At 40.6% G+C, this 13442-nt stretch overlaps 1 protein-coding gene across 4 annotated transcripts in view; it reads left to right on the forward strand.

Moving 5' to 3' along the window:
* LOC120403891 (bile acid receptor-like) overlaps positions 1-12344 on the forward strand; it is a 45387-nt gene extending 33043 nt beyond the window's left edge. For 2 of the 4 annotated variants that reach the window (XM_039535805.1, XM_039535803.1), the window contains exons 3-11: positions 2866-3228; positions 7232-7372; positions 8051-8190; positions 8293-8397; positions 8551-8650; positions 10660-10788; positions 11226-11345; positions 11526-11639; positions 11995-12344. In XM_039535805.1, the coding sequence (XP_039391739.1) occupies positions 2866-3228; positions 7232-7372; positions 8051-8190; positions 8293-8397; positions 8551-8650; positions 10660-10788; positions 11226-11345; positions 11526-11639; positions 11995-12233 (1451 nt within the window). In that variant the 3' untranslated portion in view covers positions 12234-12344. The remainder of the gene's footprint in view (positions 1-2865; positions 3229-7231; positions 7373-8050; positions 8191-8292; positions 8398-8550; positions 8651-10659; positions 10789-11225; positions 11346-11525; positions 11640-11994) is intronic. The other 2 variants (XM_039535806.1, XM_039535807.1) reach the window with 2 other exon arrangements.
* The last annotated feature ends 1098 nt before the right edge of the window (positions 12345-13442 follow it).

A 13442-nucleotide genomic window follows, 5' to 3' on the forward strand; every position in this document is an offset into this window, starting at 1 on the left:
CCAGCAAAACAAGCTGGTGCCTAGGGCGGCAAAATCTAGGGGGCGGCAAAAGGCTGGGGCCCCAGCTCATCCTGCCGCTGCGAGCCGAGGAGCGGCCCGTCCCCTGCCGCCGGGGGGGGGGCGGGGGCGGCAGGCTGGGCCGGCGGACCTGCCGCAGTCATGCCTGCGGGAGGTCCACCGGAGCCCCGGGACGACTGGACCTGCCGCAGGCATGACTGTGGAGGGGGCGCTCGTCCCGCGGCTCGGCTGGACCTCCCGCAGGCATGACTGCGGCAGCTAAAGCGGAGCCGCCGGACCCGCGAACCGTCCGCAGCCGCGGGAGGTCCAGCCGAGCCACGCGGGACCAGCGGTCCCTCTGCAGTCATGCCCGCGGGAGGTCCGCTGCTCCTGCGGCTCCGGGGCGCCTCCCGCGCATGACTGCTTGGGGCGGCCAAAAAGGTAGAGCCGCCCCTGCACCTGTGACCAGCTCATCTTTCCTTTTTGCGGCTAGTTGTGGTCAACTTGCTAGACTTAAAAAACCTTAAATCAGCTAAAATGTCTGGTTGCAGAGCATAGTAACCGCAAGTCTGTATCAACCTTTACCAAGTTTCCTTCTTAATCTATAAAGCTTCCGGAAGTTTGAGGCCTAACAGTACTTAGCCTGACACTACTTGGCAGGGCTTATGCACATTAAGCACAACTAGATGCATTCAAGTCAGCAGGGCCTGACGAAATTCATCCTAGGGTAGTTAAGGAACCAGCTGAAGCAATCTCAAAACCCTTAACAATTATCTTTGAGAGCTCCTGGAAGGCGGGTGAAGTCCCAGAAGACTGGAGAAAGGCAAACATAATACCTTTCTTTAAAATGGGGAACAAGGAGGATGTGAGGAATTATAAACTAATCAGCCTAACTTTCATACCTGGAAAATACTGGAACAAATTATTAAACAATCAGTTTGTAAGCACCTGGAAGATAATAGGATAAGGAATAGTCAGCATGCAGTTGTCAAGAATAAATCATGCCAAGCCAACCTAATTTCGTTCTTTGAAGGGGTTCCTAATCCAGTGGATAAGGGGGAAGCAATAGATGTAATTAATATATCTTGATTTTCGTAAGGCTTTTGACATGGTCCCATGTGACAGACCATCATAAGCAAATTAGGGAAATGTGGTCTAAATTAAATTACTGTAAGATGGGTGCACAAATGTTTGAAAGATTGTACGCCAGGAGTAGTTATCAATGGTTCACTGTCAGACTGGGAGGGCGTATCTAGTGGGGTCCTGCAGAGGCAGTAATAGCTTCAGTACTATTCAATATTTTTGTTAATGACTTGGGTACACCACCCTGGGAAAGGTTGCAAACATTTTGGAGGACAGATTAGAATGCAAAACAACCTTTACAAATTGGAGAATTGGTTTGAATTCAAGAAGATGAAATTCAGTAATGATAAGTGCAAAGTACTTAGAAAGAAAAAATCAAATGGACTACTAAAAATGATGAATAACTGGCTAGGTGGTAGTACTGCTGAAAGGGATCTGGGGGTTAGAGTGGATCAAAAACTGAATATGAGTCAACAAAGTGATGCAGTTGTGAAAAAAGCTAATATTCTGTGGTATATTAACAGGAATGTTGTATGTAAGACATGAGAAGTAATTATCCCACTCTAGTCAGCAGTGGAGTGGCCTCAGCTAAAGTACTACATACACTTCTGGGTACCACACTTTAGGAAAAATGTGAACAAACTAGAAAGACTCCAAAGAAAAGCAACAAAAATGAAAAAAAGGTTTAGAGACTCTAAACTATGAGGAAAGGTTAAAAAACTGGGCATGTTTAGTCTTGAGAAAAGAAGACAGACGGGGCACCTGATAAGCCTTCAAATATGTTAAGGGCTGTTATCAAGAAGACTGATCAACTGTTCTCCAGGTCCACTGAAGATAGGACAAGAAATAATAACCGTAGTCTTTAGCAAGGGAGATTTAAGTTAGATATTGGGAAAATCTTTCTCATTATACAGGTAGTTAAATACTGGAATGAGCTTCCAAGGGAGGTTGTAGAATCTCCATCATTGGAGGTTTTAAAAACATGTTGGACAAACACCTGCCAGGGATGGTCCAGGTTAACTTTGATCTGCCTCAGCGCAGAGGGCTGGACTTCATAGCTTCTCAAGGTCCCTTCCAGCAATACATTTCTGAGAGTCTTGTACATTTTGTTTCATTTAAAATCAACTGCAAACATGATAAATAACTGTAAAAACAACTCCTGTCACAGTGCTGTACAAACATATTAATGCAAGGATGACTATGAAATCTGGGTTACACAAGAGAAATATTAAATAAAACATGTTCTGGCATTTGTGGTCTGTTGAATATCAGCTTTGAGATGTGTATGTGATGGTAAAATATGTCACCCTTTGGAATTTCTGAAATTTCCTTCTCTGCTTGTTAATGTTTTTCATTTTCATATATTGTGCTTGGAATGTGTTTTAATACAAAACATAAATGTTTCCCTACTTAAAATGTTTACTTATTTAAGGGTAAATTTTCTGCTGGACTGATACCCAGCCTCTTTTCTGGAGCTTAACCTTAGTCCACATTAATGAACTACAGGCATAAGTCTGAGTATACCAAACTCTCACTACCTGAATTTCCTGCAATTTAACGATCTATGGAAAATTAAATTACTAATCTACAGGATTCCAGTAGCCCACAATATGACACTAAGAAAAATTGCAGGCACCAATTTTTAGGTGCAAAAGTGAAGCTACTCTTCTGAAAATTTCTCTTAATATTGACACATTATAAAAATAATTTAATATTTTCAGGTATATGAATTCACAAATTCTTCCACAACCTTTTTGTTTTATTCTCATTTTTTTCATTATCTAGATGTTTTGCCAGACCACATCAATTATCAGCTGCAAGAGTCAGACTTTCAGGCTACTCCTTACTCCCAGTATTCAACTGTTCAGTTTCCTCCAATGTTACAGTCACAACCTTCCCAGTCACAATACAACACATACAGCCTGGATTCTCAGTACAGTGATGGGCAGTACATAATCAGTAATTGTGAATTAAACAAGCCCCCCTGCATGGTTGCCCATAATGATGATGATGGATATCATGGACTAAAAAGGCCAAGACTAAGTCATTCCTCCTTGCGAATGAAGGGTCAGGAAGAGCTCTGTGTTGTATGTGGGGACAAAGCCTCAGGATACCACTACAATGCGCTCACTTGTGAAGGCTGTAAAGGTAAGGGAGAAATAACGTATATACTCAATCACAGGCCAGTTCGTTTATAAGCCGACCCCCCCAAGATGGATAAGTAAAAATGGAAAATTTTTATAACCCGTTCATAAGCCGACCCTATAATTCAGGGGTCAGCGAACTTTGGCTCCAGGGTCATGAGGATAGACGCTGGTGGGCCGAGATGGTTTGTTTACCTTGAATGTCCACAGGCACGGAGGTAAACCTAAGTAAACAAAGTGTCCTGGTGCACCAGCTGCTTACCCTGACAGGCTGGGACAGCAACTGGTGGGGACATTTTTTGGGGGGGAGAAGCTGGGGGTCAGGGGAGTAACCCCTGTGACCACCCCCCACGTGATCCCACCACTAGCCCAGGACCCTCACACTCTCCCCAGACTCTTACTGTAAGATGGGTGCACAAATGTTTGAAAGATTGTACGCCTGGAGTAGTTGGGAAGGATGTCTCTGGCCTGGCTGGAGCTGCTCTAGCAGGCTGGGCAGCATGGCTGCAGCCTGCTCCGGCGGGCCAGACCGGGTGGTGCAGCCACAGTGTGCTCTGGCAGGCCGGGCGGCACGGCTACAGCTTGCTCTGGGGGGCAGGCCAAGTGGCACAGCTGCAGCCTGCCAGACCTGGAGCTGCAGCTGCTTCAGAGGCTGGGTGGAGAGTAGCGTGGCCAGAAGCGGAGAGACTCTTCCCTTCTGGCTGTGCTGCCTCTCCTTGCTCCCTCTGTTGGGGGGAGGAGCTGTGTCCCGCCTCTCCCTCTGTATACCCGTTCATAAGCCGATCCTCTTCTCTGGTGCTTCCCTTTTTTACTAAAAAAATTCAGCTTATGAACAAGTATATATGGTAGTTTTATTTTGTGACTTAAAAGAAAAGTGCCCCATATTAATCAGTGCAGCATGCTGAAATTCCACATGTGCAATTTTAAAATAACACATTTATGTTAATTTTCAATTGACATTTTGGAGGACAGCTGCAGTCTAGCTGAAGAGCGGAATAACTTATGGGATCCCCTCCTTTGAATCCCACTACTGACTGCTCCTTCTCTGCTACATCAGACTCCCATCTTCTTGTCCTTGCTTTCAAGTATCTACATAACTCAACTCCTCTGTACTTACCTACCCTTGTCTCTTTACATGTTGCCCCATCCCCTCTCTTTCACCAATGATGCCAGACTCATCCACTCATTTGTCAGGTATGTCAAAAAAATATCTCCACCCTTCTCCCTCCCTGCTTCCTCCACTGCATACAAAGTCTTCCTGAGCTTATGTGTAAGACCACTACCCTCACCACATTAAAATCCCTCCTAGAGATCTATTGCTGCTGTGAGAACTATAAGTTTGGCAAATTCTGGAACTCTATCATACAACACACACACAAAGCTATTGTTATTCAAGCAATATATTGCAGTGGACAACTACCCCCTTGACCACTTTATCCACATTACTCCTCTTCCTCTATCTTTTATCTGCCTGCTTGTCTTTTAGCTTCTAAGTTGTTCAGGGCAAGGACTGTGTATTCTTTTGCGTTTCAAAAGTGCCTAGCACATTGTGGAAGCTATCAGAAACAGATAATACATTATAATACTGGTCTCAGTTTCACATTTTTGTGGAATTTAAGTAATATCAATTTTCACAGTAAACATTATGTGAGGTGAAAACTGATTTCACACAATGCTATATATGGCTCTCGGGTCTGGCTGACTTCAGTGAAGTTGTGTCTGCTTATGCTGGTGGTGACTTTGGCTCATAATGCCTACATATTAGCTCTGTGTTTTTCTCTCTCTCTGCTTGACTTGGATTCCTGAGGATCACTGCGATTTTGCATTTATCAAAGTTACTTTTTCATGGAAACCAACTCATTTCTCAGGAACCAGATAATACAGCTCGAAGAATGGCCAAATCCCTACAAAGTGGTGTGTTGCATTCATAAGAACACAGCAATGGTGATACTGGGTCAGACCAATGATCTATCTAGTCCGGTATCTTGTCTTCCGACAGTGGCCAGTGCCAGATGCTTCAGAGGGAATGGACAGAACAGGCCATCTATCGAGGGATCCCTTCTCCATTGTCCAGTTGCAGCTTTTGGCAGTCAGAGGTTTTGGGACACCCAGAGCACGGGGTTGCATCCCTGACCAACTTGGCTAATAACCATTGATGGACCTATCCTCCATGAACTTAGCTAATTCTTTTAAAAACCCAGTTATGCTTTTGGCCTTCACAAAATTCCCTGGCAATGAGCTCTACAGGTTGACTGTGCATTGTGTGAAAAAATACTTCCTTATTTTTCTTTTAAACTTGCTACCTATTAATTTCATTGGGTGACCTCTTGTTCTTGTGTTATGTGAAGGGATAAAAAACACTTCCTTATTCATTTTCTCCACACCATTCATGATTTTATAGACCCCTATCATATCTCACTTTAGTCATCTCTTTTCTAAACTGAACAGTCCCCAGTCATTTTAATCTCTTCTCAGATGGCAGTTGTTCCATATCCCTAATCATTGCTGTTGCCCTTCTCTGTACTTTCTCCAATTCTAATGTATCTTTTTTGAGAGGGGGCAGTGTCACGAGGTGACCTACTCATCACTGGGTGGCACCCCCTTCTGGCAATTCTGGGGATTACCCCCTTTCTTCTATTCCACTGTTGCAGCTCGTCTCCTGCTCACTGAGTCATAGTATGGCTGCTTTGTGACTTGGCAGTGTGGCCAGGTTACACTGTGATTTCCCCTTCCAGGGGGTCTGTCAGAGTTCCCCTGCACAAGCAGCGTCAGGCAGTCCTTATGCCCGCTTCTCTGACTACATCACTGGTGCAGCGACTCAGGCAGTCTTCCATTCACTGCCCCCCAGCAATACCACTCTGCAGTAGATGATAGGGGAAGCCAGGCTTGCCTTCTACTGAGCAGTTAAGGTCTGGACTTCCCTGGACTACTTCTTACCAGGCTTCCTCTCTGCTGTCTCCCACACTGTTGTTGGTCTCCTGCCTGTTCCCTCACAGCTTCCTTCTCATTGGCAGCCTCCACACAGCGTAATTCTCCCATTTGCAGGTTAATTGATTGATTGGGCCTACCTGGCCTAATTCAACTCTTTCAAGGCCGGAGTGGGGAGTACATCCCATCACAGGCAATCAGAACTGCACACATCATTCAAGGTGTGTGTGTACCATGGCTTTATATAGTGGCATTATGATATTTTCTGTCTTATTATCTATACCTTTCCTACTGGTTCCTACCATTCTATTAGCTTTTTTGACTGCTGCTGCATACTGAATGGATGTTTTCAGAGAATTATCCACAATGACTCCAATATCTCTTTCTTGAGTGGTAACAGCTAATTTAGACCCAATTTTATATGTGTAGTTGGGATTATGCTTTCCAATGTGCATTACTTTACACTTTTCAACACTGAACTTCATCTGCCATTTTGTTCCTCAGTCATCCAGTTTTGTGAGATCCCTTTGAAACTCTTTGCAGTCAGCTTTGGATTTAACAATCTTGAGTAATTTTGTATCATCTGCAAACTTTGCCACGTCATTGTTCACCCCTCTTCCAAGCTGCTAAACATGTTGCCTTTGTTGTGTTCTCAGCCTCTATCAGACCTATATTATTTGCTCATTTCAGTTTTCTTGGAACTACAATGTCAAGTGTTAGAGTGTTGGTTAGACCTCTTACTTGGAATATGGTTTGAGCCATTACTTAAAAATTGGGGTGGGTGGGGGTTTATGCTGGATTCCCTGCCTCTTTTAATAGATCCCTCTTGTTATTGGTAAGGCGCCTGTCACTAGAAAGAGTGAAAGGGAGTTACCTTGGTCAAGCACTGGTTAATATTAGGCATAAAACAGCAACAAAAGTAATCAATGATTATTAGATTGTTAGAAAATATTAAAATTTCATTTATCTGATCCTTTCATTGTAGAAACATCATACAGTAACTCTTTAAATAACTGAGCGTGGAATTACAAATATTCCTTAGATTCCTTCCCATCATCCAAAATATATTTTGTTTCTAGGATTCTTTCGACGTAGTATTACCAAAAATGCAATATATAGATGCAAGAATGGTGGCCACTGTGAAATGGACATGTATATGCGGAGGAAGTGTCAGGAGTGTCGCCTGAAGAAGTGTAAGGCTGTGGGAATGTTGGCAGAGTGTAAGTGCTCCACTGCTCCTTACAACTGCAACAAATTCTCTGGCATACTATTTTCTAAAGCCAGTTTCTTTATTTTGCTTTAGGAAGTTTTAACTTTGGAAGGTTCAGAGCATTTGTGGTATTTCTTTTTCCACCCATATTGGTCATCAGTATTTGGGAAATATCCTCTGTAAAGTGATGCAGACTTACTTGTGATCTAGAATTGCTGTGTCAGGCACCTGAACTGAATCAGAGAAGGGTCTATGGAATTGCCATCAAGAGATAGCTAAAGGTGGTGAACTGTGACTGATCTCCATAAGTGTGTTTAATGCTCTTTCATGTTACAAAAAGATAAAAAATAAATGTTGCCCATGTTCATTCTTCATGTGAAATCCTTATGTTCATATGGTTCAGAGCCTAGGTTAAGAGCATGTGACGTCAGACTGACCCCTGCCCACATCTAGGCTATTGATAGGAGCTGACTGACAAAGCACATTATGTTGCTACCATCATAGGCAGAACCTGGAACTACCTGTTATCTGAGAACATTCATAGGTAGGAAGCTGCTTTCCATATAGATGATAAGCTACTGAGGTGCCGGACTTATAAAGTCTGCATAATAACACAAGGGCTTGTTTTGAACAGTACAGGTATTTGAACTTTAATAAATACTTTGATACAGAATTATGTATCTTACAGGTTTGTTGACTGAAGTCCAGTGTAAATCAAAACGACTCCGAAAGAATTTCAAGCAGAAGAGCAGTTTCCTTTGTAGCATCAAGGTGGAAGATGAGGGAGTAAACAGCAAGCATGTTTCATCCACAACTAGACCTGGAAAAGTGGGAGATTTTACCTATTTAAAATGTATCTTTTCATTGTAACACATTATTTTTACCTTAACACATATGTATTGTCATTTATCTGATTCTTTTTTTCAAAAGATGCAAGAGAGGATGGAACTAACTCCAGTGGAACATCAACTTATTGATCACATTGTGGCAGCCCATCAAAAATATACAATTCCCCTAGAGGAAGCAAAGAAGTTTGTACGTGTTCAGAATGGACAGGCCACAATACAGAGATATTAATTAATATTGTTATATTTTTAATAATTTAATTTAATTCAATTTTTTCACATTCTAGCAGTGTATTTTGGCAATGCCAAATGTTTCTAATCTTGCTTTCTTTCTTTTATTCAGCTGCAGGAAACTGCAAACCCTGAAGAGAGTTTTCTGCGGCTCTCAGAGACAGCAGTTGTTCATGTGCAAGTACTAGTGGATTTCACAAAGAGACTACCAGGTAACTTTATAAAATAATTTAACAAACTCTTCACCACAAGCAGTATAATTTAACCTTATTCTAAGAGAAGGACATTTATTTATGTGGCATGCATACTCTGAGAAAAGATACACAGAGTTCAGAAAAACTATTCAATTGATTCATTATTAATTTTATTTGCAAATGTTAATAATTAGGGACATTCTGGTTATCTTCCCTCGACCTGAGGAAGACCTCTGTGAAGCTCAAAAGCTTGTTCCTTCCACCAACAGAAGTTAGTCCACTAAAAGATACTACCTCACCCACATTGTCTCTCTCCTATCCTGGGACCAACACAGCTACAGCAACACTGCAAATGACAATTAGGAAGGCCATTAATTCACTAGCATTTGAAAAACAAAGAAGTAGTTCCTTGTTCTTTCTTTCAAGAAGCCAACTCAACATGTATGACACACATTTCGCTTCAATAACAGTACAATTCACCACCTTTTTTTCCAAATCCAAAAATCAGACAATATACAATATGCAGTAATAGAGCCATATTTTCTCAAAAATATACAATTAGAAATGTTGTCTCAAGTGAATTATTGTTCATCTTATTAGACGAAGGTTTCTAACCATTAGAGGAGTGAAGTTCTGGAACAGCCTTCCAAGGGGAGTAGTGGGGGCAAAAGACATATCTGGCTTTAAGACTAAGCTTGATAAGTTTATGGAGGGGATGGTATTGTGAGATAGCCTAATTCTGGCAATGAATCAAAGATCAATTGCCAAATTATCAGCAGGTAAGTATGCCCAGTGGTCTGGGATGGGATGGGATCTGAGTTACTACAGAGAATTCTTTCCTGGGTGCTGGCTGGTGAGTCTTGCCCACATGCTCAGGGTTTAACTGATCACAATATTTGGGGTCGGGAAGGAATTTTCCTCCAGGGCAGATTGGCAGAGGCCTTGGAGGTTTTTCACCTTCCTCTGCAGCATGGGGCACGGGTCACTTGCTGGAGGATTCTCTGCAGCTTGAGGTCTTCAAACCACAATTTGAGGACTTCAATAACTCAGACATAGGTTAGGGGTTTGTTATAGAAGTGGATGGGTGAGATTGTATGGCCTGCATTGTGCAGGAGGTCAGACTAGATTATCATAATGGTCCCTTCTGACCTTAAAGTCTATGAGTCTTATTGTCTGAACTCTATTTCACTTTGTCACAGCAAAAAGTGAAGTTACTTTATGTATCAAAAATAAAAGAGGTACACTATAACAACATAATGAATGGTGTAGAGAAGACAGATCAGGCACTACCATTCATCTTCCATTATAATACAAAAACAAGGGAACATTTGATTTAGTTGAAAGGTGATATATTTAAAACCAATAAAAGGAAATACTTTTTTTACACAGTGTACAATTAATTTGTAGAACTCATTGTCAAAAGATATTGGGTTTGTCTACAGCAGGAATTTTCACACTAATTATCTAGCACTGGTACAGCTTCACTGGTGGTAGCACTAGTGGAAAAACAGGAATGTTTACCACCCCGTTAAGTAAACCTGCGCTGATCAGGATTAAGAAATCCTTACAATTTAACTGAATGTCCCCTTGCTCTTGTAGGAGACCAAGAGGTGAGTACATGTCTGTGGCTAAACAGAACATCCACAGTTACACCAGACAAGATAACAAATGTATAGAATATAAGCCCTCTGGCTGCAGGGCAGGTTATTCCAAAATTGTTTACTGGTTTCTTGCACCTTCCTCTGAAATTTCTAGTATTGGCCACTGTCATTGACAGAATGGTGGACTAGATGGATCACTGGTCTGATCCATGATATCAATTCCTATGTAAATGTAAAATATCTAGAAAGATCACAAGATTCTACTAGCTGTGATAGTTCCTTTACTGCTTGGTACAAGGATTTTGCCTTTGATGCAACTATGGTTCCTACTGTCTCTTAAAGCCAGAGACTAATCATTTTTGGTAACTTATATTGGTAGCCTGAGGCCAAACAGCCACCCCTAATTTTGAATCTTATTGAATACAGGATTTGAAAGTTTAGCCAATGATGACCAGATTGCACTGTTAAAAGGTTCAACGGTGGAAGCAATGTTTTTGCGTTCGGCACAGATATATAATCAAAGAGCTAATGAATGCCAGTCATCAGTGAGTGAAAGTAAGTTTTAATGCTAACAGTTGTGTGAATTCAAACAACAGTTTTGTATTTGTTGACTTATTTTTTTCAGCAAGCCTGGTTCCTCTGGACACTGCACCTAAATGGGTTTGTCATTGAAGCATAGAAGGGTTTTTCTTATAATAGCTTTGATAATAATGTCCACCTACCCTTCACTTTTTTAAAAGACCCCAACAAATAACTTTCTTGCCTCTCATTAGCCCCAAAGAGGTAGCAGTGCTTCTGGAATGTTTATACAACAGAGTATTGGGTGGATGGGGAGGTATATGAACTTAACTGTACTGTGTATCCCCTGTATTGGATTTACAAATAGTGCACTCTTGTCTAGGAATTATTTGCAAAACATTTGCAACCCAGTATTTAAATAGAGTAAAATTAAATGCAGAAGTGGAATTTTAATATTGTTTTCCTTGTTCTAGGTCATGTAAGATTTTCTGATCATGCTGTGTATTGTCATGTTCAAGACATTGATAAAAACTCTATTTATTCCATGGAAATATCTCACAGTGAAGAGAGTCCAACTTCCACAACTACCACAGGTAGATGAGCCCTCAATACCTCAAGAATCATCATTCTTTTACTAAATTTGCTAATAATTTTGAGATGAAATAGTTTGAGGATTTTAAAATTACTCAAAGTTTTTGAGCAAATGAATTGACAATGGCAACACAAGTTTGCTCCTGGATTGATTTTTCAATAGCTTGATTTCATTTTTAAAGGTATCACTGAGGAGTTTATCACTGCGCTATTTTACTTCTACAGAAGCATGGGAGAACTTAATGTGACTGAGACGGAATATGCCCTACTTGTAGCAACTATTGTATTTTTTTCAGGTAAACTTTCAGATTAATGAAGAAGTAATTATGCTACATATACAAATTAATTTTTTTTTTAAAAATTAACTGATCACTTTCAAATCAAATATGCTCAAGCCACTGTCCTAAGAAGCAAAAAGTGTGTAACTATTATGTGTTATTTTGCTTTGCTTTACTTTTTCCTCAATGTATAATATTTCTTGAGAATTCAATTTCACTAGTCATTGCATTTCATTTTATGCCTTTCATTTATGTCAAATCCTGTTATCATTCAAATGAGTAGTCTCACCAAAATTAATGGGACTACTCATAGAAAATAAAGTGATCAGATTTGGGTCCAAAATTATATTAATATACTATTGTTGTTTTGCAGATCGCCCACTCCTAAAAAACAAACAACATGTGGAAAAACTCCAAGAACCCCTTTTAGGTATTTTGTACAAATATTCAAAAATTTATCATCCAGAAGATCCACAGCATTTTGCACGCCTGATAGGGAGGCTTACCGAACTCAGGACCCTCAATCACAACCATTCAGAAGTGCTAGTAACTTGGAGGACAAAAGACCCCAAACTGACCTCTTTACTCTGTGAAATTTGGGATTTGCACTGAACTAACCTATATTACTGTTGTTATACAAATGGCTGATTTTCCTTAAACTTGCAGAAATGCAAACTGTTCAGAAACATCTTACTTTTATAAAAACATACTAAAATTTTCACTTTTATTTTATATGGCTGCAGCGTCTTCTTCAATAAAAATATTGTATTTAATATCTATAGTATTAATCTATATTTAAAACAAATATTGGATGCACAAGTCATGCTCTGTTGAAGTGATCCAATATTAAATATATAAAATTTATCTTAAACTTTATTACCACAAATGGGAAACAAAGTAGGATTTAAATCAGGTTCACAGTTTGAACTGAGTCCCCAGGAAAAATACAGTAGCAGATCCTTCATTTAAAAACACAAAAAATCTAATCCCCCATGCAAAGTTGTAGTCTGCTCTTACTTAGGTACTATGATTCTAATATTGCCGCGCCATTAGACTGAAAAGTTAATTTCCTGGGATCTGTTCAACTTGTGCAACATCTTCCTTGCAAAAATTATGTAACCATGTTGGGAAATTTGCCAGGTGTATAATCCAGTGGGTAGTATGTATGTCCAAAAGGCCCCAGAAAAAGTAGGAGAAAGGATTCAGTGGCCCAGATGGACACTGCAAGTATAATGTTATTAAAACTTTTAAAAATTTGGGAAGGCTGGGTGCATAAATTGTCACCTGAATGTGACCCTGGCAGGATTATAGTGCTCATATTTTTACACATGAATTACTCTGGAATGGTTTCTCCAAAGCAGATAAGCACAAAATATACTTTTTCAATTTCAGCAACGTAGGTCTTTTTTTCTTACCTACTGTGGGTGAAATCCTGTCCCCACTGAAGTCAATACCAAAATGCCAACTGACTCTAGTGGGACCAGGATTTAACTCTGTGGAGTTTTGCCTACCAGCCATAGTGCAAGTTTTATGGAGGATCTCTACATTAATGCTTGAATTCTCTGTTACATTTATCATGACTATAATGGGGCAGATGATTCCTATATGGATTTGAGGATTCTTTTTCAAGACACCAGTCTCAATTAGAGGCACTCAAATTCAGTTGTTGTATAACTTCATTAAAGAAAATGGAAATACAGTGGAGATAAATGTGACTTTTCTCCAGCAATGGTCACATTCTGGAGCGGTTGAGATCAATGTTCTACTGCTGGCATGTGCTGTTCCAGAGTCTGCTCCATCTCCTAGCACAGGCGCTATATC

The sequence above is a fragment of the Mauremys reevesii genome, linkage group 4 (genome assembly GCF_016161935.1).
Source record: "Mauremys reevesii isolate NIE-2019 linkage group 4, ASM1616193v1, whole genome shotgun sequence".
NCBI lineage: Eukaryota > Metazoa > Chordata > Testudines > Geoemydidae > Mauremys > Mauremys reevesii.